This window comes from Macaca fascicularis, chromosome 2 (assembly GCF_037993035.2).
Source record: "Macaca fascicularis isolate 582-1 chromosome 2, T2T-MFA8v1.1".
Taxonomy (NCBI): Eukaryota; Metazoa; Chordata; class Mammalia; order Primates; family Cercopithecidae; genus Macaca; species Macaca fascicularis.
Window position 1 is genome coordinate 93,579,832 of NC_088376.1, and position 26,306 is coordinate 93,606,137.

Here is a 26,306-nt window from a genome sequence, read left to right on the forward strand (position 1 = left end):
ATAATTACTGTGCTGAGTGAACAAGATGTTTTAATATTTACGTCTTCAGGGTTATAGTTATTGATTTTAACTTTTACTCTTAAGAAGTTTAGAGATCGCTTTTTTATAGTTTGCTTATCGATGGAAATCGGCTTAATTTTTCATAAAAAAGAATGGCTTTTTAAAATATTGAATCCTATGGCTACGCAAGGTTTATAATACCTTTATGTTTATTACTCCCACTGCTCAAAATTAGCGAATTCGAGATAACATTTCAAGGGGAATTGCTGTTCAGTGCGATGAGAGATGACTTCTCCATCTGGTTGCAGAATTAGATCTCGGCTTAGGGTTTTTAGTAAGTAGGTTCAGATGCAATGGCAGGAGAAGAATCAAGCCTTTTGATAAAATCTCTACCCCGAATTCTATCGAAATGACAGGCAAGCGGGATTCCAGCCACAGCACCCCCACCTTTTGCACTACCAAAGGGCTTGTCCCAATTACAGAAATAATTTAGTCGGTGCTAGTTTTGTGAACCCGCGCCAACCGGGTAAAGTAAGAAACGGTGCGCTGACAGCCGAGGTCCGAAGGCTGCGCAGTGGTTCCCGTGTGAGGTAGGGAGGCCAAAGCCAGCAAAACGTTGGAGGCGAAGCCAGAAAGGGAGTATATGCCTGCTATTCGGAAGTGATGTCGAACGTGCAATAGCAGAGTCCTGGAGATTTCCACCCCGTTCTGCACCCAGGGGTCCCAGCCTGTGGGGTAGCAGGCTGTAGGATGAAGGCAGGAGGGAGAAGCCGCACCTGGCTGCGGGCGGGTGGGCGTGCCAGGAGCGAGTGCCCAACTTTTCTGGGGCCCATGGCGAAAGCATAACCCCTGGTTGAGGAAAGAGAGCTAAACAAGTGGGTGGCCCAGGCATGGGAATGCCACCCAGCTCTCCCGACGCAGTGTTATTTCAGTGTTATTTCCCAGGGGGACCCAGCACCTGCGCGAATCCCACGCCCCAAGGCCGCCAGCAGGAAGGCAGCCCCTCCATCTCTGAGGGCTGAGGAAGGGGCAGCGAGTGACTGATTCCTTAGTAGCAGGGAAAACCGCAGCGGCTGGCAACGGGCCGCGTTTCTCCGCGGCGGCAAAGCGCCCTTTAGGGGCGGGGCGGGCATTTTTGGTCTCCTGTCCCAGCGTCCAGGCCTGAGCCCGCGCGGGTTGGCTGGGCGCCCTGCTTTGTAAGTAACCAGTCTTGCTGGATTCTGAGGACTATCCAGACGGATGGGCCCACTTAGCTTAGGCCCACTGAGTCCCTGCCAACTCCTCAGTCCCTTTTCCCCTTCATCCCTACATCTTTCATGATGAACCCAGGAAAGAACCCGAACTCTGAAAAACAGTACATGTGGTTTGGAGTTTGATAGTTATTTGGATGTAGGGGACATGACTCTATTAATAAAAACTAAGATTCAAGGATGAGCTCTTATTTATTAAATTTGCTCTTTCACTCTGTTTTTAAACTCTGGAGATCTTTCAGTTTCGTTGCGCCAACCCTGTCAGACAAAGGCGCCAGGGAGAAAGCCCAGGCGGGCTTGAAGCAGTTGAGGTATAGACTGATACTCATCTCTCTATCACTCAGACGGGCAGATAAGCACTGCCAGACTGTGGGTCCTAATCCAGGGCCCAGCAGCTACGTGGGTTGCTGCAGGGTGTTGAAACCACAAGTACAACTTGACACCATTGAGCCCACGGTGCTTGTCAATAATCTGTGAATTAGGTGCAGAGATTGTCACTGTAGATCATAACAGTTTCTGAAGGACTCATTACAGCCTATCGTGTCAATGATCTTCAAATTAAGGAGGGGGGGTGGGGCGAGACGAAAAAGGAGTGGGGAGAGCCAGCAAAAAGGGAAGAAGGGTGGGAGGGAAGATAAAAGTCAGAGCCCCAGCTCCGAAGGAGCCTTTAAAGATTATCAGGCCAGCGATCTGAGAATTCCATTGGGATGGGTTTGGAAGCCCAACTCCATCTGAGCCGGGACTGGAAGAGGGGCGCTGGGGGCAAGCAGAAGTGGGCCCCTGGGAAGGCCGACTTCTCAGGCATTCTTTTGAGGCCAGAATAGCTTTTGGGAGAGGGTTCCAGATGTCAATGGGAGGCCTTGAGGATGCCAGCCCGCCCAGGATGGGTGTACACTTTGATTTACAGCACTTTCCAGGGCCAGCCGCAGCTGCAAATCTTTGAAAAAAGTGGTAATAGTTTCATTTAGGGATGATGGTGATTGTAGGATGACTTTTTTTTCCAGTGGTTTGCTTTAACTTCTTTTCATGCCACAGGTGAAAACTTTCTTCCTTTTCCTCTGATAGTATTCCTGTCTGTCCCTCACATGTTACGTAGATCTAATTTCTTTCCCTAACTTGCTTTTTTGGGGGCCAAACACATCAGCCCTCTGAGATTTTATCACTTTTGTGGTTTGTATTGAGTCCAACTGTACTTCTGGAAAGGGAAGTTGTGGGTAACACAGTAGCAGTAAGGTCCATAAGATTCCAGAAGAAAGAAGACTAAATTCCATTTATGTGGTGTGGCAGGGGCCAGGCTAAGGGAAAGAGGTTTTCCCTGCTTGGTAAATTGTCCTTGCAGTGAAAGGGTAGCCCAGCCTGCACTGGAGTGTCATTTAATACTGGGTAGAGAAAGCTTAAGGAAAGTGTAGGTTTGTTTTTCCCACAAAAGTTGTGGTCACAACTAAACGAAGTAATCACAGTTGGAGAATTTAAAACAATTGGTTTTTCTCTAAAATGAGGGTAATAACCCTAGCCACTGGAAAAGTGGGATTCTAAGGAAGACCTTTTCCTTTGGTATGATTAATTGCATGAGATAGTGTGGTCAATCAGAGAGATACGTATTTAGACTCAAGCAATGATTTACAGGTATAAAAGGTCCAGTGGCTTTTTGGGCTACCTAGAGTTCCTACTGATCATTTTGCCTTTTAAAAAATTTTCTTCTCCTAATTTTAAAAATAAAAGTCATAGATTTAATGCAACTGAAAACCACTGGTGGCAGCTCTTTAGGTTTTCAGTTTATGTTTTTAAAAGGGAATTTATATTTAAAATAATTAAATCATTTAATGGTCACACTACATTTTCTCCTGGACAACAGCTGTAGTGCAGGGATAGAATCTTAACTTATGTTAAAATTGCTTGATAATTCAGAAATGGAAATGAAATTGTGAAATGTGAATTAATTTCTCCAGAAAATATTTGAGCTAGAATATAAGGATGTTCATATATAATACTGTAACATGATGATTATTATATACAGCTTGAAAGATTATATACTACTTTTGTTGCTATAAAGTAAGGAGAAATATGTTTAGTTTTATAACTATTGCATTCTTTTCAAAATGTATTTATTTCATCAATGAGAATTAGATGAAAGAGAATGAGTAAAAAGGGAGCTGAATGCAAAGCTGTTCTGCATTCCTTAGGTTTCAAGGGTACTTACAGCTCTTGAGTGAAATTATTTGGTGAAATTGGGTCTGGACTGAAACAGCAATTGTTATCCCTTGTTCATTTGTTAAGTGTAATACCACTTCTGGAAATTAAAGGCAAGGTGCTGAAGGGACAGACAAGAAGAAAAAAATATGATTAAGCAATTTGAAATTGCCAGTGTACCATGCAGCCATATGCATATCTCTATCTTAGTAAATAGAAAGGGATGGAGATATATGTTTATTCTTTTTATCATCTAGAAACATTCATTATAGTTACTATCACTAATCCTTCACACTTCCAAAATCTGACAAGTTTGACATAGGAAAAAAATGGGGGAAATGTAGATGAAAGAGTTTCTATCATTTTGAAAATTGTGTTATAAAAATTAAGGTGTCTATCCCCTCTAGGAATTCCTATGAGGGATCCTTCACAGTCTAAAGGAAATGAAGTTTGACAACGGTACAATTCAGTTTTGAATTTTTGCTCTTACTTTCTATATCCTAACCTTTTCCAGCTTATTTCTTGTTGATTATTTTTGGAAAGTATGCAATGCTCTTTTAAGGGAAAAAATCCTCTAATGCACTTATTTACCTTTTTTATATGTGTTTGTTTCTGAAATGAAGAATCAGACTTTGGTCATTCTGGAAGTCATGTAGCATGCTCCAATTTGAAGTGACTGAGATCTTTTGTGACTTACAGAGGAGAAGGAAATGTTTTAAAAATTGGCTTATGCCAGTCTCCTTGCTCTGCAATTCTCAGTTTTCTTGTATTACAGGATAAATACAAATATCATCTCACCAAATTGTACCAGCATTGTCCTAAACATTTAAATTTTCCTTTATTTTTGGCCTTTAAAATTAGAAACTTTTCTCCAATTGCTGTACTTAGCGTTTTAGTTTTATTTTCCTCTCACCAGACTACTGGTATGATCTCTCTCACTGCAGTATGATTGCTGCTATGGTCACTTTTAGAGGAGATTGTTAGAAGGTTAGGATTCGGAGGAAACATGACAAAAAAAAAGGAAGAAAAAAAAAAAACCCCTTCATTTGGCCACATCTGGCTGCTAGTATATTTAACCAGTTCTAGAATTAGAAAACCTTTCTGTACATTTTCTTCTATTTTTCTCACTTTTTTTTCTTACGTAATGAAATTAAAACTTTTGGAGCCCACAGTTGACATTTTTCAGAAAATTGAGTTATCAAGGCAGTAATTATTTCACGGGGAGATAAAACTCTCATAGCCCTAACTGTCAAATAGGGCTCTTTTCAGATTTTAATTACAAAATAAAATTAGTCTGCTCTTCCTCAGAATGGTTTGTGAGTGGTTAAACAGAGCTTTCCCCCAATACTGGTGGTCGTCAAACTCTGCTAATTAGCAATGCTGAGAAATTCCAGTTAACAAGGACATTCTCCAAGACTCTGCAGGTTCCCTGCCGTTTGCCTTCATTTCCATAAGAAGATTAAGAGAGGAGGGGAACACACTCAAATGCAGATGCAGAAAAGAAGCGTTTTTTAACAAGCATCATAATAGTAAGATGCTTGGCTAGTTCTCACCTAATTACTGCAAGTTAAACCTCTATTTGACACTAAGAAGAAAAAATAAGTCTACAGTCCCCTATCTCCACAAAATTGTCAGTTGGTTTCAGATATAATACTTGAGGAGTGCTGGGGAGACTTCAGGAGAGAAAAAACAATGTGAAAGATTTTTAAATAAAATTGAGTTACACTTAACAGTTAAGGCCTTTTGGCTAGGGCCTATAATAGAACAAAATAAAATCAGAATATTCCAGTAGTTATGCATTCTTATTCCTAACTAAAAGTATGTAGCTTTTTGTTGCCCATGGAAGGGAAGTATTATACTCCCTTTAGATTAAGCACTTTCAATTTTCATAAATTGTGCCAATAGCAACATTTTAGATTCTCAGAGGATGAAGCATCCTGTTCCAAGTCTTTTCTGATTGTCTAGTAGTCAATGGTATATTGTTGTTAGTACTGTAGCTGTCTATTACAAACCTAAAACAGTGTTGCTTCTGTCATCTATTGGAATTGTTATAGTTATTATATTTAGGGATCAGTGATGGTGCTGGAGTGAAATAGAGTGGGCAGTGATCTGATTTTTTAAAATGCATATGTTCTAAAAAATCTAATGAGAAAATGTTTCTGCTATCACCATCTTCTTTAATCTTATTTTCATAGCACATTATTATGCATAATCGTCAGCCACAGTTAGTTTATTGTCTCGATAAGTACAGCAGGCTTAATTAAAATAAAGCTGTAAATAAATGCAACCAATGATAACACAATTGTAATGTATTTCCATAGCTTATTTATGTGATAAAAGCAATTAATAAAAGACCTAGCCAACCCCTTTAACCTTTTAAATACATTATTATAGAGTTCATGCCCAAACACATGCATCTGAGAATGTGTAAAAGCTGTTATATATCCTCCCAAGGAAAAAAATTGTGCCTTGAGAGACAAGGCAGCAAGATTGAAAAGATGTGTGTCTATAACCATCTGTTATTAGTATTTATTTTAACAAATATACACCACCCTTATCCACACCAACTCCCTGGTTGTTTCTTCAAACAATTACCCACAAGCTTTTTAAAGTTTTTGGAATAATGCTATTAAGCAGACCGATGCATACACAATCATAAAATGAATGCTTGGTCTGCCCTTCGTGGCGTCTGGACAATCATAATTCATTCACACGTTGAATCTCATAATTTGTACCTATTTTTCCCCATGGTCTAACCTCCCACTTATCTCGAGGTTGTATGTATATTTCTAAGTTAGGCAAATTAAATCTGATTCTTATGATTTGGTTCCGCAGCTTATACGATATGTTAACTTTTCTTTTGTTTAGATTATGTATAATTAGTCTGATCTTCCATCCCCCTTTTTATTTTTATTTTTATTTTTTTACTTTAATTATTTTCAAACACCTTCTTTTAAAGGTAAAAGCAATAGTCTTGGAAAAGCGAATCTACCAGCAGGGGGCGCACCAGCCACATCCCTGAAACCAGCCGCGCTGAAAAGCCGGTGGCCGCCTTCTCTTCTCCAGATCTTCTCAACCTTTTCTCTTTCCTAATCTCCAGGTCCGTGTTTACCTTAATATTACACCTCGATTAAACAGAAAACAGTGCTTTATTTTGAAGAGCGCCGAATATGTATGCATTTTGAGAAACCCAGTCTCACCCTTTCCGGATACCCAGGAACTGAAGCAAGTCATAACTTAAGAGAGAAAAAGGAGAAACTTCGGGGGGCAGGAAGGTTGATTGGAAATAACTTAAGGAAAGTCTGCATAATTCTTTTTTTTACAACTTTTCTGAGTTTCCAGCGGGTATATTTAGTGTGAGTTTGACAGTAACAGGCTAGGAAGGGCAGAGATTGGAGAAGTTGGGGGTCGGGGGAGTGATTATGGAAGAAGGTTAGTAAGGAACAAAACAATGCACCGTTTTGTAAAGATAATAAATGGAACGTGGCTGGTAGATACTATTCAGTACATTTCCTTAGGGTGAGTAAGGGTAGACCAGGGAAGGAGGGGGCGGAGAGAGTGTTACAGAAGAAAGAAAATAAGTAACCCTGATGGTTTAAGCCCTTTATAAAAAAGAAATGGCATCAGGTTTTTCTGGGTTTTTTTTGTTTTTTTTTTTTTTCTCTATTCCCCCCCACCCCACCCTTTGTAGTCAAGTGCATTTTACCCACAAAGATCCCAACAAGAGAGTGGAAGGAAACTTAGACAAGGCTTTGTTTGACTCCGTGTAGCGACAACAAGAGAAACAAAACTACCTATTTGTAACGGACGTGCTGCCATTGCCCTCCGCATTGAGCGCCTACCTATTGAAATCTTTACGTCGGGACAATGGGAGAGCGGCTAAAATTACCCTCTTGGGTCCTGGGCGGGCAAGATTCCTGAGTCCCTACCCCCGCCTCCATCTCATCCTCCTCTAACCCGGGCATTGCTGGGCTCCCCCTTCCCCAGTCCCGGCCGCCTTCTCCCAGTGTGCGCTGCCTGCACCTGTGCCTGGAGAGCATCGACCCCGCCTCCCAAGACTTGAGCCCCTTTGCGGCGCAGCCCCAGCCTTGCGCGGCCTGGGCTTTGCAGCCACCACAGTGGAAATCGACGGGGGAAATGCCAGGGCTGGTTCTGCTCGAGTCCTGGGAACTCTGCGTGGGAGGGAGTTTGTGACTGCGGCCCAAAAGCCACCTCCGTACAGTGCCGTGGGATGCCAGGAAGTTGAAATCACCCTCCCCCATCGCCTGCACTTTTGAGCGCCCTTCCGTCTGTCTCTTTCCCCAGCCCCCATTTGAAACCCGCACGACCGAAACCCTTCTTTCAGGGAGGCATGGGATGGGAATGGGGAGTGGGGGGAGACAGTAGGAGCATCCCCTTTGCTACGGTTGAATGAAGACAGTCTAGTGGGAGATGTGGCTGGGGCTAAGAGGAAGAGCTGCAGTTTCCTGGGCCAAAGAGCTGAGTTGGACAGGGAGATGGCAGCTTACCAAGGCCTGCCGGTTCTCAGCTCTAGAGTCGGCCTCATGGTCCGAGCAGGATTTATTTTTAAGAACAGAGCAACGTTACGTGGAAGCAAGGAAGGTTTTGAGGACAGAGGTTTGGGTCTCCTAACTGCTAGTCGGGACTGTGAGAAGGGAGTGAGAGTGTTGGCACCTGTAAGGTAAGAGGGGAGAGCGGAAGAGCGCGGTACGGGAGCGGCACCAGAGGGGCTGGAGTTGGGGGGGGGAGTGCTGTGGATGAGCAGGAGAACAATGACACACCAACTCCTGCACTGGCTGTTTCCAGAAATACGAGTTGGACAGCCGCCCTGAGCCACCCACTGTGCCCTGCCCCACCCCCGCACCTTAGCTGCTTCCCGCGTCCCATCCTCATTTCAGTACCCTGCACCAAAAAGTAAATCAATATTAAGTTTAAAGAAAAAAAAAAACCCCACGTAGTCTTAGTGCTGTTTACCCACTTCCTTCGAAAAGGCGTGTGGTGTGACCTGTTGCTGCGAGAGGGGATACAAAGGTTTCTCAGTGGCTGGCAGGCTGGCTCTGGGAGCCTCCTCCCCCTCCTCGCCTGCCCCTTCCTCCCCCGGCCTCCCCCGCGCGGCCGGCGGCGCGGGAGGCCCCGCCCCCTTTCATGCAAAACCCGGCAGCGAGGCTGGGCTCGAGTGGAGGAGCCGCCGCGCGCTGATTGGTCGCTAGAAACCCATTTATTCCCTGACAGCCCCCGTCACATGGATGGTTGTCTATTAACTTGTTCAAAAAAGTATCAGGAGTTGTCAAGGCAGAGAAGAGAGTGTTTGCAAAAGGGGGAAAGTAGTTTGCTGCCTCTTTAAGACTAGGACTGAGAGAAAGAAGAGGAGAGAGAAAGAAAGGGAGAGAAGTTTGAGCCCCAGGCTTAAGCCTTTCCAAAAAATAATAATAACAATCATCGGCGGCGGCAGGATCGGCCGGAGGAGGAGGGAAGCTCTTTTTTGATCCTGATTCCAGTTTGCCTCTCTCTTTTTTTCCCCCAAATTATTCTTCGCCTGATTTTCCTCGCGGAGCCCTGCGCTCCCGACACCCCCGCCCGCCTCCCCTCCTCCTCTCCCCCCGCCCGCGGGCCCCCAAAGTCCCGGCCGGGCCGAGGGTCGGCGGCCGCCGGCGGGCCGGGCCCGCGCACAGCGCCCGCATGTACAACATGATGGAGACGGAGCTGAAGCCGCCGGGCCCGCAGCAAACTTCGGGGGGCGGCGGCGGCGGCGGCAACTCTACTGCGGCGGCGGCGGGTGGCAACCAGAAGAACAGTCCGGACCGCGTTAAGCGGCCCATGAATGCCTTCATGGTGTGGTCCCGCGGGCAGCGGCGCAAAATGGCCCAGGAGAACCCCAAGATGCACAACTCGGAGATCAGCAAGCGCCTCGGAGCAGAGTGGAAACTTTTGTCGGAGACGGAGAAGCGGCCCTTCATCGACGAGGCTAAGCGGCTGCGAGCGCTGCACATGAAGGAGCACCCGGATTATAAATACCGGCCCCGGCGGAAAACCAAGACGCTCATGAAGAAGGATAAGTACACGCTGCCCGGCGGGCTGCTGGCCCCCGGCGGCAACAGCATGGCGAGCGGGGTCGGGGTGGGCGCCGGCCTGGGCGCGGGCGTGAACCAGCGCATGGACAGTTACGCGCATATGAACGGCTGGAGCAACGGCAGCTACAGCATGATGCAGGACCAGCTGGGCTACCCTCAGCACCCGGGCCTCAACGCGCACGGCGCAGCGCAGATGCAGCCCATGCACCGCTACGACGTGAGCGCACTGCAGTACAACTCCATGACCAGCTCGCAGACCTACATGAACGGCTCGCCCACCTACAGCATGTCCTACTCGCAGCAGGGCACCCCTGGCATGGCTCTTGGTTCCATGGGTTCGGTGGTCAAGTCCGAGGCCAGCTCCAGCCCCCCTGTGGTTACCTCTTCCTCCCACTCCAGGGCGCCCTGCCAGGCCGGGGACCTCCGGGACATGATCAGCATGTATCTCCCCGGCGCCGAGGTGCCGGAACCCGCCGCCCCCAGCAGACTGCACATGTCCCAGCACTACCAGAGCGGCCCGGTGCCCGGCACGGCCATTAACGGCACACTGCCCCTCTCGCACATGTGAGGGCAGGACAGCGAACTGGAGGGGGGAGAAATTTTCAAAGATAAACGAGGGAAATGGGAGGGCTGTAAAAGAGGAGAGTAAGAAACAGCATGGAGAAAACCCGGTACGCTCAAAAAGAAAATGGAAAAAAAATCCCATCACCCACAGCAAATGACAGCTGCAAAAGAGAACACCAATCCCATCCACACTCACGCAAAAACCGCGATGCCGACAAGAAAACTTTTATGAGAGAGATCCTGGACTTCTTTTTGGGGGACTATTTTTGTACAGAGAAAACCAGGGGAGGGTGGGGAGGGCGGGGGAATGGACCTTGTATAGATCTGGAGGAAAGAAAGCTACGAAAAACTTTTTAAAAGTTCTAGTGGTACGGTAGGAGCTTTGCAGGAAGTTTGCAAAAGTCTTTACCAATAATATTTAGAGCTAGTCTCCAAGTGACGAAAAAAATGTTTTAATATTTGCAAGCAACTTTTGTACAGTATTTATCGAGATAAACATGGCAATCAAAATGTCCATTGTTTATAAGCTGAGAATTTGCCAATATTTTTCAAGGAGAGGCTTCTTGCTGAATTTTGATTCTGCAGCTGAAATTTAGGAAAGTTGCAAACGTGGAAAGAAGAAAATTATTCAGATTTGGACATTTTAATTGTTTAAAAATTGTACAAAAGGAAAAAATTAGAATAAGTACTGGCGAACCATCTCTGTGGTCTTGTTTAAAAGGGCAAAAGTTTTAGATTGTACTAAATTTTATAACTCAACTGTTAAAAGCAAAAATGGCCATGCAGGTTGACATCGTTGGTAATTTATAATAGCTTTTGTTCAATCCCAACTTTCCATTTTGTTCAGATAAAAAAAAGAACATGAAATTACTGTGTTTGAAATATTTTCTTATGGTTTGTAATATTTCTGTAAATTTATTGTGATATTTTAAGGTTTTTCCCCCTTTATTTTCCGTAGTTGTATTTTAAAAGATTCGGCTCTGTATTATTTGAATCAGTCTGCCGAGAATCCATGTATATATTTGAACTAATATCATCCTTATAACAGGTACATTTTCAACTTAAGTTTTTACTCCATTATGCACAGTTTGAGATAAATAAATTTTTGAAATATGGACACTGAAATTATTCTTGAGTCTTTCATTTATTTGGATAACACTGTGATTATACATAACTTCTCGGGGAACTATAATACTGTGCTCAGCCAAGAAAGCAAAATACCAAAAACCTTGGTATTACTAGTCCAGCATCATGTGCTAATGTTAACTGCAAAAAAAAAAAAAAAAAAAAAAAAAAAGACTGGATGATTAATAAGTACTGGAAAAACTGAAATTTCTGTCATTTCTAAAATAGAAACTAGAGACATATATTGTAAATCCGCCCCCTCCTTTTCTAAGCAGCATGAATAAGCATGATGGGGACTTTTACTTAAAACTGATTTATGCCACTTGTTGCCAGAAAGGATTCAATTCTGAAATTTTTCATGTAGTTTAGTAGATAGGGTGTTGAGCCAAATCAGAACCAGGTTGGCTGGTTTTGTTTTCATTTTCGTCACAGCACAATGGCCCTTTGAAACCTGGCTATAGAGAAAAATGATGCTTCTTGTATCAGAATAATTGCAAACTAGACATGCAAAGTGTTCATCTGCTGGGTGGGTGTTTGGATTACTCTGGCCCTGCTATTGTCTGAGAGGAAACAAGTGGTTTGCTTTCTTTGTTCCTTGACTTCATAAACTTTCTCCTCTACATTTTCCTGTTCGGGGCGAGGGAAAGAAAAGAACATCTTGCAAAACTCCCCGGCTTATCATAAACATAGTTTTTTTTATTATTTATTTTCTTTTTTCCCCTCTCTCTCCCTCTGCCTGAATTCCATTTCTTAAACTGGCAGCGCGGGTCCAAGCCTGTAGCCCCAAATCGGATAATCTCTGCAGCTGATAACAAGCAAAAGAGAAGCCAGGCAACAGCCATATTAAAGAAGAAAACAATCAACTCTGAGGTAGATATTTTACTTTGTCCCGTCTAATCACATTTGGAGATGATTATGCTTTTGATCTGTTAACAATGTTTTACTACTGTAGTAGAGAAGTGGGGGAGGGGAAAGGGGTGGGGAAACAAGATTGGATTTGGGGTGTGTGTGTGTGTGTGTGTGTGTGTGTGGTTTTTTTTTGTTTGTTTTTGTTTTTTCCCCTAGGAAAGGTAAAGAAAGGCTATAGTTGTCCTCAGTGGGAGTGGAAAAGTTGAGACATCGCCATGGTCTTTGAATTAGCGATGCTTCTGCATCACCACCCACCCTTGCTTTGGGGCAGCCGGATAATCTGTTACCTAGTCAGGGACTTTTCTGCTTTATTTACTACTTGATTCGCTCATCTTCCCCCACCCGCGGGGACCAGGAACCAACAGTCGGGCCCTCTTAAGAGCACGGGTTTGCTTCCCACAAATTCAAGAGCTTGTCGTGTCAACTTGATACAACTTTGGAGAAGTTGGAATCCGGCAGCGTCTTCCATCCTTCAGTAAAGTACCCGCTGCAGCCACTAAGTTAGCTCATCCCGTTGGTTTGCATCTTCTCATTTCCAAGAAAGTATTTCTTTCTCATGGTGTTACTAATGTTAGTTCTGGGATGAACTGAGGATATCTCATGTTTTCTGTACTTTCTATTTTTTTCTAGATTGCTTTGTTTTAGATATGTACTGGTTTTTATTTATTACTTTTTTAATCCTCATTTTTAGGGTAACATTGTACTGGGAAGGGACAATTATTATTCCAGTTCCCAATTCTAAGCAAGGCATTTTCCCCCCTAATTAATGCAGAGACTCTAAAAGAATTTCCCCCAGCCTGGCCAGCCATTGTAATGCATATACGGATTATTCACGTGGTAATGAGCACATTCGCCAGTTCTTGCTCACACATACGAATAAAAGAAACTTTGAATAAAGATCCAAATGATCATGCTGGGGGAGTGGGGAGGATATTCCCGGAATTTGAGGCAGTCAACTATATAGATTGTATGTATTTTGAAAATAGAAATATATTAGAAATATGTATAGAGGTTTACAGTAATTGTACTGCTCTCACCTCTCTTTTTTAAAAAAGAGCCCACAGGGTCAGCAACTTTCTGGCAAAATGGTCAGGTTCAAATATTTAGCAAAAGGAAAGGGAGCACAATATTTTGGGAAATAGAACTAGCTTTGAATAATTGTCACTGTCTGCATAAAACAAGAGAACTCCCGTTCCCCCTCCTATCCCTTCCTACCTCCAAACCAGATAGTTGAAAAATGAAAGTCAAAATATTTTGTTTGCAAATATAAATGCTTTTGATAACTACATCTGAGGGAAATGGTACATATCTTGTGCCATCATTCATTTGATTAAATTAAATGGTTCCCTGAGATATGTAATTTCATGGCTAGATTAATATTGAACATACAATATTTTAATAATAGTGTGATTTTCAAGGAGAGTAAACCCATAAACTTGCCCAGAGATGGTTATCTCATGGTGCTGAAGATAGTTGTTGTTTAGTTCTTTTCCTCAGGATATTATTCTGCTCAACGAAACCACTCAATTTCCAGTCAAATAGGGTGAATTTAAATGTTTTGTTAACCATATACACAGAATAGAAATGTGCAGAAGGATGAGAGTATAGTTTGTTCTTCCTGCAATTTTTTTCTCTCCCCAAACCACCCGCTCCCCCTCCCCGCATACTTTAAATAAAGAGCGTTAAAATATTTTGCTGAGCTGTAGTAGATTAGCAAGGTTTCTTGCCAATGCTGGGAAGCTGGTATTACAGACCATCCCAGGGGAAAATGGCTCACATTAACCACTAAATGAATATTTGACAAGGGCTCATTCGGAGGTATTATTACTATAAATGTGTCCCTACTGGACTTTTCAAGGGTCAAAGAGCAACGCTTCAATTAATTATTTAGACTGCTAGTAGATTTGGTGGTAATAGCTGTACTTATTTCTAGAAATCGACACATTCTTACAGTAGGAAAATCTCAGGAGAATCTTCTCCATCAGCAACACCTTGGATTGAAATACACATGGACCCCTGGCATTCTAAAGCTGACTTCTTCATAAAACCTTTCCCTGGGCTGGTAGGGGGTGGGGGGCAGAGAATTACAGTCTCTTTTTCTGTTTCACTGACTGTTTCTTGGTTTAAAAGAAAAGAAAAACAGAACATAATAATTTATCTTAATATCCACGTCATGTATGACAAGGTCTTTTAGGGATATGCAATATGGGACAAAAGGGGAGGGTGCTCATTTACAACCTTTGCCTTTTCTAAGTAGAGATGTCACAGGATTTCAGAGATTCAGGGAGGCCCTGAATTTAGACAGGATGCACATTCCTGTTTGTCAATAAAATGCAAGTTTGAAAGTGGAAGGTTCCATAAGCTGACTACTCTTAGTTCTAATAGTCTCGAGTAAATTGGGGTACAAGGTAGTCCCTCCTCTCCCCACCTATTGGTCTGAACACTGCAAGGTGCGGTAGGGGGACCAGTGTTCCATTTCTGCCGTGTCATAGGTTCCTCCGTGGCCCTAGGTAAAATGGTAAGGGAATGATTTTGAGGGTAAGATTCCTTGACAATAATATAAGTTGAATGAATAAGAGATAAGCTGCGGGGTGGGGGGGGGGGGTGGCGGTGGGAACAGTAATTACAAACCCAATTCATTCAGCTTTTCAGAACTTTTGTTGTGGGAGCTCCATTGACAGGTTTTGAGCTGCCAGTTTTCTCACATTAAAAAGAACTGCTCAGCGCCTCAGGGGGACAAGAAATACCGCTTTACTACATAGTGATGGGGTCTTCATTTAGAACCATTACAAGACGAAAATTAAACAGTGCCTTTGTGTGCAAGAGGTTTACTTTTCAACTGCTAACAGTTTATAGCTAACTGCTCTGAGATTGAAGTTTGACTATGGTTTGATCGCCTGATGATTGACACTGCTTATTTATTTATTTATCTGTTATAATTAAGAGAACTTTTCATCACCCCCACCCTGGTTTTATTTCTTGCTCTTGGAGAATTTTGTCAAATAGATCCTCATATTCTTCTTTGTGGAAGGAGTTTCCTTTGCTATGAGCTTTAGCAGAGACTTCAGTTCACATTCCCCAACGGACAACCCCCACCCCACACACCCACATTATTGCCTTAAAATAATTTGCATCTCATTCTCTGTTTTTTTCTGCTGCATTTTCTTGCTCTCCAAGCTAAGGCGGCTTTTCAGGCAGCAAGTAGGGTTGGAGATAGGGGTTAATTTATTTTTTTGCTTTGCTTTCTTTTTTTGACCTAAATTTGAAGAGGGCTGTGTGGATTTCCTAAGGACTTCACCTATGAGGTGAATCCCTTAAAGAAGGAAGAAGGGGGAGAAACTCTGACCTTTACTGTGAAAATATGGATACAGTCCAAAGGGACATAGCTTCTGGAGTTCCAGAGTAAGGAAAGCTGTGGAAGGAGCTTCCCAAAGACAGGAAAGTTGCCCAAACCTGATAATTAGTTTAGTGTCTTTCATGATTATTTTCTATTAAAACTTTTCTGGAAACCTAACATCTGTTACTACCAAGGGAGACTTGTAACCTCCTCTCTCCCTGCTAACAGTGCTGTCCAGTTTTATGATTCTTGTTTTCAGTTTGTCTATCTTGCTTCTGTGGCCTTTAGAAAATAATGGACTTGATTTTCTTATTTTGACTAAGGGGATTTCTCTTTGGAAGGGTGGAGTATTAAGATAGGTCTAAGATTCTTGTCTGTGGCAGAGAGCTCTCTTTCTCTATTCCGAGTTCAGATGGATTTTATTTTATACCTTGGTATAATGGTGATATTTCTGATTCCTTGAGCACTTTGCTCAGTTTCTCTCCTAAAGCAAATAGAATGTCCTCTCATTTCGGAATGCAAAGATATTTGCTTCACCTAGGCGTTTGAACTTGATACTTGTTCTCCTTTACAAAGAAGTGTCAGGTGATTTGAAAGCTGGAGGTGTCCTTCGTTTTATTACCCTAGTCTGCCTGCGCGTACAGAATGAAGGGTGCACTGTTTTATATAGAGTTCGGCGCTTTGAACTATCATTTGCCTAGCTCTCCCAGCTTCCGCGCGGGGCACGGCTCCGGGCTGTGAGCGCGCCGGCCTCCCGCCGGCTGCCCTGGGGAGCGCGCAGTGCCCAGTGGTAAGAGCCGACGCGCGGGCAAATTGAGGCCAAGCTGACAAGCTCTGGCGGGTGGACCTGACGTCACCGCGGCCCGGGCCACGGCACCCATGGGGCTCCCCAAGAAGGTGCTGTGTGGGGCTCGAGTTCTCTCTGTCCGGGCTTTGCTCAAACGGCCGCATTCCCTCTCCCTCAGTCACCGACCCGCGTCAGACAAGTATAGAAAGTCTCCCGAGGCGTTGGGGCCCTCACCACTTCAGAGTCCTCTGCCTCCTGCTCCCCAGCCCAAGCCCTCTCCATGTTGACCTCGTGACACGGGAGATGGTGTCTAGGCCCCAATTTCCACCCACATCAGAGATTGTCTACCCAAGGGGATGTTTGTCCCTGTTTGTGGCCAAGTTTCAGTATTAGTGATTTCGCTTGGTTCTTCCCAATTAGAGGCCGAGGACTGGCAGGGCTGGGGAAGGCCCCGGAGCAATCTCGGATCCCTGGAATATTGGGCCCCTCTGGATTAGAGCAGGTAGGGATGGAAAGATACAGACCCTTCACTTTCCCGTTTGTTAGATAGGGATAATATATAGTTACCTCGAAGAAGATAATACAAAGTGCCTGACAAAATAGGCTTAATTGTTTAGTATGACTTTCCTTACTGCCCGGCAGACTTAGGGAAGGGAAGCAGTTCTCATGTTAGACTACAGAGAACAATACAGAAACCCCAGTCCTTTCTGGCCTTCCTGGCTCTGGACAGCGAAATTAGCCTTGTTCATACTACACTTCTTACTTCTCCAGTGCTCTCTCTGGCTTAAGGTTTGCCTAGGAAGTTATCTTGCAAACTTGCCATCCCTGTGCATCGTCCTGAAGGGAGGGATCCCGGCATTCCGGGCAGGACCCGCCCCCACCCGCAGAAGGCAGAAAAATAATTACTGTATTAAATAAGGAGCGCTGAATTCTTCCTGAGGGTTCTTATCGCTGGCGGCCAGGCCAGAAGCGGGACTGCGCCCCCACCCCCACCTCGTGACGTCAGGGCCTCAGGGCCCCGGGGATGAAATGATTCGTTTGACTGTTCCAGAAAGGGCAATCCGAACGCTTACAGGGCGAGGCCAGTGCAGCCCAGCTCCATCACCACTACCAAGCCCCAGTTTTGGAGGCTCCCGAGGCCCCTGGCCGCCCCCCAAGCCCTGTCTCCAGAACATAACCACATATACAAGTAGCCATAGTCTTCAGTACGTATATAGTCACGCGCACAACTCTCGTCACAGGAGCGCCCTTCTTCCAAATATATATAAGTTATTTAGTTTGTCAGCCACAATTTGTTGTGGGATCTGAATGAGTTGTTTCTGTTGTGTTTGTATGTTTTTGTTTTTAGACGGTCGACAAATTACAACAAATGCCTTTACAAAGCACACCATGGCTTTATTTAACCCGGTACAAGTTTCAGCGGCGATTTAAGAAATGGACTTAGAAGAGTTTTCTGGCTCTCATATTCAGCCATGGTTAGGACAGTTGTTCCAGCTTATCATTGCTGCACCAGTTCTATTTTCTCTTTCCCCTCCATTCCTAAGAATCTGTATAGCTTTTAAAAATCTTTTTAGAGTCATGTATTGCTGAGAGAATTTCTTAGAACTGTGATTTAAATTGTAGATAAGAGGAAAGATAGCCGGACAGTGGAATGTGTGTAAATGGAATAAAATTATTTGTTAGGGAAAAGCACCTGGGCATTTCTGGATTTCTGGGAGATGCACTTCTCAAATTTTCTTTCCAATTCTCAAATCAATTTGATTTATTGAATGCCCTTCTAATGGAAAGGATCCTGGAAAATAGGCCTTATGTTCTGATATTGGTCCAGGATCTCACACAGTAATGATTAGCCAATATTTTGCATGCAGTCAGTTTAGTATCAGCTCACATCCAGGTCGATTTTATCACACTTAACAGCTCAAATCTGGGTTATTGCATAACATTAGAGTTTAATCAGTCTGGAATACTAAATGGCAAACCTGTCTTCTCCTTCTCAAGGTCCTCCTCCCTTTCTCTATTTCTCCTTCCTCCCACCTCCAAGGAAACTATCTTAAAATCAAGTTTCCCTTTGAGAGTTTGTTTACCCCAACTTCTGTTAAACTAGACTAACACGCTCTCATCAGCTTTCTAAACACTGTCTCATCAGCTTTGTGAAATGGTGCAAAAACATCTTGGAATCCAAGATGGCAAAATAAACTTGAGCATATGGGGGGAAGACTGCCTTGTTAAGAAATTGATTTAAATGTTTAGCTTACACTTCAGCCTCAATGCTTCCCTTACTACCCACTCTTACTTCCCTCACTGCCCACTCCTGGTTCTTGGGTACCCCACCTCTATTAGCAAGCTGGTTCCCCCAGCATAAATTATGAATGCATATCAACAGGCTCATCTGCTGTGATAAATCAGAGGCTTTTCTCTTTTGCGCATTTCTGCTTTTATTCTCATCAAAATGTCTTTCTGCCCCATGCTAGCAGCGTCTTTCTACAAACTTACTATCCCCATATAAACTATGGAGATATATTCTCAATTGGAAAAATCAGGTAATTCCACCACCCACCCCCCCACCACCATCCAAGGAAGCCTTACAAGTTAAGGATACAAACTATTTCGTGGTTAGTTGTATGAGCTTCCAAATTAGCTGCATATAAAGTATTTTAAGATTTTTTTTTTTTTTGGCTGTCACTGGCTGGCAATACTCATTTTGTGTGTGTGTGTGTGTGTGTGTGTGTGTGTGTGTTGGTTTGAAAAGCAGGAAGAAATGTAATGAATTGAGTGCTGTCAGAGATGTCTTCTGTTTGAACAATCTGCGATGGGCTGAATGGCAGGGACTCCCTCATCCAGTGCAGGTGCAGTAGAGCTGGGGAAGGGGGGAGGGGGGCTCCCTCTGTTCAGTCAAAAAGCACCATTCTCCACAATAGACCACACACTGACAGCCAGCGTGACATCAACTCACACTTTCATACTTTTCCCCCCATCCATAGTTCTGAGTTCACAAAGTGGCCATACAGTAGCCTTGGTTAGGTTCCTTTAATGAACATTTTGTGGCTCCTATGACCAACATCGAAATCCGTGGAGCCCTGGGAGGAACAAATAGATTTTTAATCGTGAGTTCCAAACCAGAATGTATAGCTATAGATATTAAAAGTAAGCTGATCTCTACATTCTCTCCCAATGCCAATGCCCACAGCAACCCCAGATGATCTGAAAACTCTGAGTTAAAAGTTCTTCTAAGACTTCTTAGGTTCCAAGACACTGTTTCCCATGTCCTGAGAGAGATCAAACAGGAAAGGAGAGAAGGCACAAATTTTATGTATTTATTTAAATGTAAGAGCACCTCTAGTATTTTATTATGCTTCATGAGAGGGTTAATCCTACAAATTAATGAACATTAAGCTTGTGGAGTGGAGTTCTGCCCCCTTTTGAATTGGTTTTACTGGGAAGAGGGGTGTGGAGAAAAACAAGAGGGTTAGGAAAGGCAGCAACTGTTTTAAAACTCTGAACAATGATGCGACCGCCGTTTGGCTGTCCTGCTGCTGCAAGGACTGGACCTTCCAAGAGTTTGTTTTATTTTGTTGAAGCCCAGGCCTTGATGCCTCAAGTTTTAAATGGAATTACTCAAGGAGGGCACACTACTAGACAAACTATTCTACTCAATTCCTTCATCCCCAACTCAGTCCCTACTCCTCTCTGCCCCCGCCCACTTGGCCACTTCTTGGTCCTGGATCTGAACATTTTAACTGAAAGAGGGAGGGGCGAGGAAAGGGCCAGGACAGTTCTCTCAGTGCCACGACTGCCCCTGGAGACATCACCGTGGCCCTGCCGCTGGCTGATTCTCCCCTGTGCCTTGACTTGCTGAAACATCTCGCTGGGGAAAATTACTCCCTACTTGCTTACATGTGTGTATTTAAAAACACATGTAGCCTTACACATGTTTCATCACGGCAACAAAAAATATCAACATTCTAGTCCCAGGAGCAAAACGTTTCAATCATTCACCTAAATACTGTTCAGTAGATGGGGGCAGGAATAGGTAGACCTCCTAGGACAGCGGTCACAATACCCCTCTCCTCCGCATGGACACCAGGAATGCGGGGTCTGGCGGTGCGTGGCGCAGGGCGAGAAGATTTGATGTGTAGGGTAAATAAAGGACAAGTTATTTAAAACCTCAAATAACACAGGAAAAGATGGTAAGAGTGCTGTGGAGCCCTTTGCTTGCTTGTGACTACGAGTCGCCAGGTGGCCCGCATTAGAGTATGCCTACGGCGCCTACTAACGTCTAGGCCTAGGAGAGGCGTCTCCCCGCCCCTCGACCCACAGCCAGCCGCCACTTGATAGCTAACGCGTCTTCCGGCCGGTACACACCCACAATTAATCTTTCTTATTAAAGCCTCCATTCTGTACCCATGGGGCGACTCAAACCTATTTAGATTTCCTTGGTTGGCTGCACAAATTTAAGTGGGCAACGAATTATAAACCTAATAACAGAGGACGAGAGAGGGTGATTTGAGTAGAGAAGACGCAAGATTCACTAGGGTCGTGAAGATGCTGCGGGCCTTGCCCACCACGGCATCTACTTCGGGTTGCACCCCAGGCTCTGAGAAAGGTAGTGAACCTCACACTCACACACTACACACAACAGGAGTACACACACTTGCACCCCTACCCCCTTTGCTCACAGGTACACTTGCGTGGAAATTGCCTCTTCCGGAGTTCTTATAAACCCCTCCCAGACAGGCAGGATTCTCAAGAGCATCGGAACCAGGGAACTTGCAGGGAACTAGGGAAGGTTTGCACTGTTTGGGATTAATTGAGAATAATTAACACTGGAGACCGTTAATCACCACTTTGCTTCTCTCTCCCTCCTTTCGGGTCTGCGGCGTCTGCCTTTTTCGCTCCCGCTGCCGGCGCGGGTATGCTGGTGAAAGTGAAGACGTCGCGGTAGCTGTCACCCAGTTCGGCTGTACTTTTTTAAACGCTCGCATATTGTTTGATTACTAATTCGAGTTAATATGATCTTTATGGCAACATAACAGTGGATAATTGGCCTTTTTTTCTGAACAACAATGTAAATCACAATCGCTTTATTATTTAATAACGTCAAACGCTTCGTTGGATTGGCCCCGACCGAGAAGACCTTTTCTTTCTAGACAGTGTTGTGGAGGAAGAACAATGAAGATCTAATTGTGGAGATTTCATAAGTTGGCTCCCGTAAATGAACAGCTTAGATATGGAAGTTCCAGCAGATGTGGGTACTATTAGCCTCTACAAGCTCTACCCCCAACCCCCATATACGCAGTCCAAACACTCCATTGGAGGGCTTTTTTTTTTTTTTTTTTTTTTTTTTTTTTGGTGGTGGTGGTGGTGGTGGTCCGCAGATCCTAGCAACCACCTAAAGTTTCCAGTAGTAATTAGAGCTTTTATCGGGCTTGCTCTTCAGCCCTTTATATTGCCGATTTAGCGTTAAGGCATTAAGTCCACACACCAAATTAGCGCGACTCCCAAATAACCACAACCACTTATTCTCCCCTTCCCTCATTTTGGTGATTGGACACCAAGAGCACGGGCCTGGGACTTTTTGGGGGGGGGGGAGCGTTTACTTTGTTTTGATTTGATTTTTAAAACGGATTCGCTATCGCACTGTCTTGGAATATACTTGTTTCAGGCAGAGTTTTGCAAGGGACCTGAGCCATTATTTTGCAAACGCCTGGAAGAGCACACGAAACTCAGAGAACTACAATGCAGACGACAACGCTTAGAAGGAATGGGTCCCCGCTGCTCGAATGAAAGATTAATTACATTTGCCCCAAAAGCCCCAATTCTAACGGTCTCTATCGCGGCTTTTGCGGTCACTGGAGGACCGCTGTCTCTGGGGTCTGCAGACATCGGAGTCCTTTGCAAATGAAGAGCCCCCACCATTTGGAATTCGGGTCAAGGAGAAAGACTCTGAGCCTGCAGCAGTTTTTGTTTTTGCGTGTGCCCGCCTCTCCATTTTATTCAACTTCTTCTGCCTGTCGGGAAGCAGAACAATCGCTCCCCACCCACCCCCCTCCGCCACGTTTCTAAGATAAACAGGAGGTGCAAAATGCTTTGCCTGCACACGCGCCCTCGTGGCCCAGTCTTCCTGCCACCCCCAGCGCACCGGGCCATGCAGCTGTCTCCCAACCAGACCTGGGAGAAGACATCCCCCCTTCTCTCTTCCCACCTGCATTTAAAAACCATCGCATTGACTGCTCTAGAGTCAGGTTCACAGTTTCGGCCCTCCATGCCACCTTCCAGTTTCTTCCCAGTCCACTCTCTCTCTTTCCCAGGACCTAAAAAGTGACGGGGAGAGAGTGAAGAATTGGAGAAAGCAGCAGATTTTCAAAACGTATCCCCCCGCCCCCACCCCCCACCCCCATCTTTTAAAGTAGTATGTTGCCACAAGGAGTGGATTTGGGAAACTTTCCCTAACAGGAGTTGGGCGCAGTGTTATTCTTCTCCATGGGTCTGCTGGCCTCCCCGCCCCCGCTGGACAATGCGTGCTTTGAGACTCGGTGGCCTGCAGGCAGCGGGAGACGAGGGGACTGGGCAGCCTTCCTCCAAGGGGCCCGCAGCTGGGAGAGCGCCAGGCAGGGAGCAGAGACAGGGAGACGAGCCACGCAGGAAGGAAAACCATGAAAGTGCCATTTTTTCCCTCAGCCTACACAGAGGCAGGCTTTGAGGACCTAGGGGCAGGGCAGTTGGGGCGGGGGTTGGGGGGCGGCGTTGAGAGGTTTTGCGTGTTCTTTTAGCCCCTTTCCCCCAACTGAAACATTTTATTTTGGCACATAATTATGCACCCTAGGTTCTCCAACCTCCTTGCCCTCAATCTTGGTAACCTGGTCTTTGGTTAATAATATCACAACTCGGGGCTTTAACGCTCAGACCCGCTCCAGGCCCCAGCCTCCGTATTCTCGGAGCCCTCCACCACTGATACCTCTCACGGAGTGCGGCGCCCCAGGAAAAGGCTCTTGGCCAGGGCCTCTGGGACATTACTTTCTACTTTGTTTTGTTTGTTGTTTTTCTCCCAAAGAGACCACCACCACCCTCATCCTCTATCAGGCAGCATTTAAGAGAGGACCTCTGAGATCGGCAGAAGCCCTCAGACGGTTGCCATATTGGTGGAAGCGTTTGTCTGATGTTTTAAAACGTATACCAAACGGGGCGTCAGGGCCACGTGCTGTGCCTTCGAAAAGCCGCCGCGGGCCCTGCCTTTCAGAGCTGCGGAAGCAGGGGCTGGCTTGGAGGGGGCGCTGAAACCACCGGCAGGCGTCAGGGGCCAGCGCTGAGCTGCAAATCTGGCCGCAGCGCTGAGTGAAGCGAATTATCTGGAGCGTGTTTGATCTGGGACTGCGTAGTCAGCTTCTGCTTTATTTGTTTGTTTGTAATCTCATATTTAGCAAGCCGGGACGGTGGCAGCAAGGGAGAAAGGACGGGATGGAGGAGGGGGCTTCGCTGTAACCACACCCCTTCCTAATGAGTTAATTTCCATACTTGCGCCTCCCGCATCTAGCGCCCTCTTTTTTTTTTTTTTTCTTCCTGACGCCACTGTGCTGTTGCGTCTTGCGCAGCGCAGACACCTCCACTCTGGATTGAAACGAAAAAGCTCGCGGTAAGAGCAGAAAATTGGTCTATTGATACATTCGCTCCGAGTGTTGATCTTGGCATCACCGGTAGCCGGTTAATTCCCCCACCCCGCCCCCGCCAGTGGGTCGCACGCGGATTGCCGAGGGCTTGCGGGCACTCAGGCAGACGCAGACAGAAATCCACATCGACTCCCGCCTTTCCCCGCCTCCAGCTGTCAGAGACCCTCAAGTCCCTTTCTTTTTTACCCAACTCCGGATTATTTTCCCCCTCAAGGTGAGGGCAGTGAGAGCAGTGAGGGCACAGTCCGCACAAAAAGGGAGAAAAAAATCGCAAACGAACGAACCAAAAGTGAAAGTTTCAAACTAGATACCAGACCTGATGAAGAAATATGTAATCTCGAACTCGAGGGAAGGTGCTGACCCGAGTGGGTACTTAAGAGAGGGAAGGAGGGAAACTGAGGTGGTGAGATTATGTCCACAGTACGGGTCGGTTAAAAGTTGTAGTAAAGAAGTTTTGGGAGGGCCCTCACTAGAAACTCAAGGCGGGTTTCAGCTGATTTAACCTGGTTTCCTACACATTTTTGCGGTGATTCTGCTCTGGAAATTGGCGAAAGAGACAGACCTTTACAATTGCTCACCGCTCCCTGCCCCCACCATCCTGCTTACTTCGCGAAGCGCATTAGGATGTGGGCTCTGGCTTGGGCTCCAAAATAGCTTGCTTGTCAATTGCGAGCTGTAGCAATATCAAAGTGAACTGTCCCAAGTAACTCTTGTCTAGAAGCTGGGAAGAAGCTTAAGCAGCTCGCTTTAATGATGATTTGTAGCTCGGCGAGGGGCACGGACAGCAAACACCCCGCAGGTGTGTGCCGTAACACCATCATCCGGACTTGAATGTAGATTACTCTGGCGATCGTTTGATCGGCTCTTTGAAACCCTTTACAATTGCCTGTGACGAACGGCCAGTCTCAGTTTTTCTCTGAATAATCCCTGAGGGTAAGTCCTCCAGGCTTTTAAAGAGCTCTAGTATTTTTTTTTTTAAAGAATAAAAAGAAAAACGTTCGATTTTAGTTTAGACCTCGTCAACTTTTAGTCGCTAACAGGCATCACTCAAGCCAGTCAATACTTAATGACCGTTAGTTACCTTTACTGTCTTCCTAGAAACCATATACATATGTGTATATATGTATGGATGTGTTTGTATGTACCTACATACATACATTGTGTTTATTAAAAGGAGAACAATGTTATTAATTTCGTTTTCTTTAGTTTCACACCTCCTTTTCTGTTTATAGAGGTGTGCATGGGTGTTTATTAAAAACTTGCATTATTATTAGTAATGCCATTGTTAATCTTGTCTTAATGCCTTCTCTGTTCTCTCTGAATTATACCTATTCAGTGGGAGTTAACTTAAAGGTTAAAGCTTTACATAGTAAAACTAGAGTTTAACCCCCTTCAACACCTTCACACCAACCCCCGTCACCAAAATGAAAATGTAGTGCTGTTCAGCCTTTAATATTTACTTAGAGTATTTACGTAAGGGGAGGGAAATGAACTTTTGTCTGAAACATACAACAAGCGGCACTTTGATTTTATAAAATAAATGTCAACAATTGCCAGGGCTTATCAAACTGGGGTAGGGGGTGGGGGTGGAAGTGCAGTTGGATTAAAGGCCCATTCCTGCCACTTCAGACTACAAAGGGTTACCCATAAATAAGTGCCGAATTTGCCTATTGCAAAAGTTTTCTTGGTGCTTTCTAAGTCACAACAGGGAAGGGGGAAAGCTGTCGTTTATTATCCAGTTCTGGGCAGGAGCAGACCCCAGTACCAAGGGGCTCTTAGCTTTGGCCGGCAGAAGAGGGTAGCCTTTCAACAGCAGCCCCCTTTGTTCTCCTGATCTCTTTCCCAATTTCAAGCTTCACTTGCACATCCCAAGTTTGTGTGTTAATGACGCTATTACCATCTGGCTCGCCCTACTTTCCAAAAGATATAAATCTCCCAGCTCCATTGCCTGCATTATCATTTAAGTGCCACCATAGCCAGAAGAAAAAGATGCTTTCAAGACTCCAGATTCTCTTGCACTTACTGCCCCTGGCATGGCTCTTCCACTATATTTATAGACTATACGTTGGGGGTGGGAGTGCTCCTTGAGAGACCCGATTTCCCAAGAGCTGTCCCTCCAAACCAAAGAAGACATGCTTTTGGGTGAAAAGAAAGGCATCAAATGAATTTTCCCTTAAAACATTTTTGTTTTGTTTGCAGCAAGCAGAATAGTATGTGCCAACATACTTTTATGTGCTTGTGGCTTCCTTTCTCTCGCAGGTTTGTAAAAGTTTCGGTGCAACTCCCAGACATTCAAGATGTGCCACTCTTCAACCCTATTTTGAGCGGGAGAATAGATTTGTTTTTCTATACGAGTGGGGGCAGGGGTGAAGGGAGATAAAAAGAGCCCTGTGAAGCAACTTTTGGGAG

At 45.0% G+C, this 26,306-nt stretch overlaps 2 protein-coding genes across 30 annotated transcripts in view; both read left to right on the forward strand.

Moving 5' to 3' along the window:
• The window catches only part of LOC107128895 (uncharacterized), a 785,137-nt gene that overhangs the window by 745,283 nt on the left and 13,548 nt on the right, over positions 1–26,306 (forward strand). For 19 of the 29 annotated variants that reach the window (XR_012430874.1, XR_012430875.1, XR_012430880.1 and 16 more), the window contains one exon: positions 11,963–12,070. The exons of 8 other annotated variants lie outside the window; for them this stretch is intronic. The gene's annotated coding sequence lies outside the window, so the exon portion shown is untranslated. Of the gene's footprint in view, positions 1–11,962; positions 12,071–21,158; positions 23,857–26,306 lie in introns of those variants that run through there. 2 more of the 29 variants (XM_074031454.1, XM_074031453.1) reach the window with 2 other exon arrangements.
• SOX2 (SRY-box transcription factor 2) lies at positions 8,685–11,200 on the forward strand. The gene has a single exon (XM_074031445.1). It carries the CDS (start codon positions 9,120–9,122, stop codon positions 10,077–10,079), a length of 960 nt encoding a protein of 319 aa, XP_073887546.1. The 5' UTR covers positions 8,685–9,119; the 3' UTR covers positions 10,080–11,200.

What these genes read in the sequence shown, in the direction of transcription:
- SOX2 (XM_074031445.1), top strand. Translation starts at nt 9,120, where the DNA reads ATGTACAACATGATGGAGACGGAGCTGAAGCCGCCGGGCCCGCAGCAA.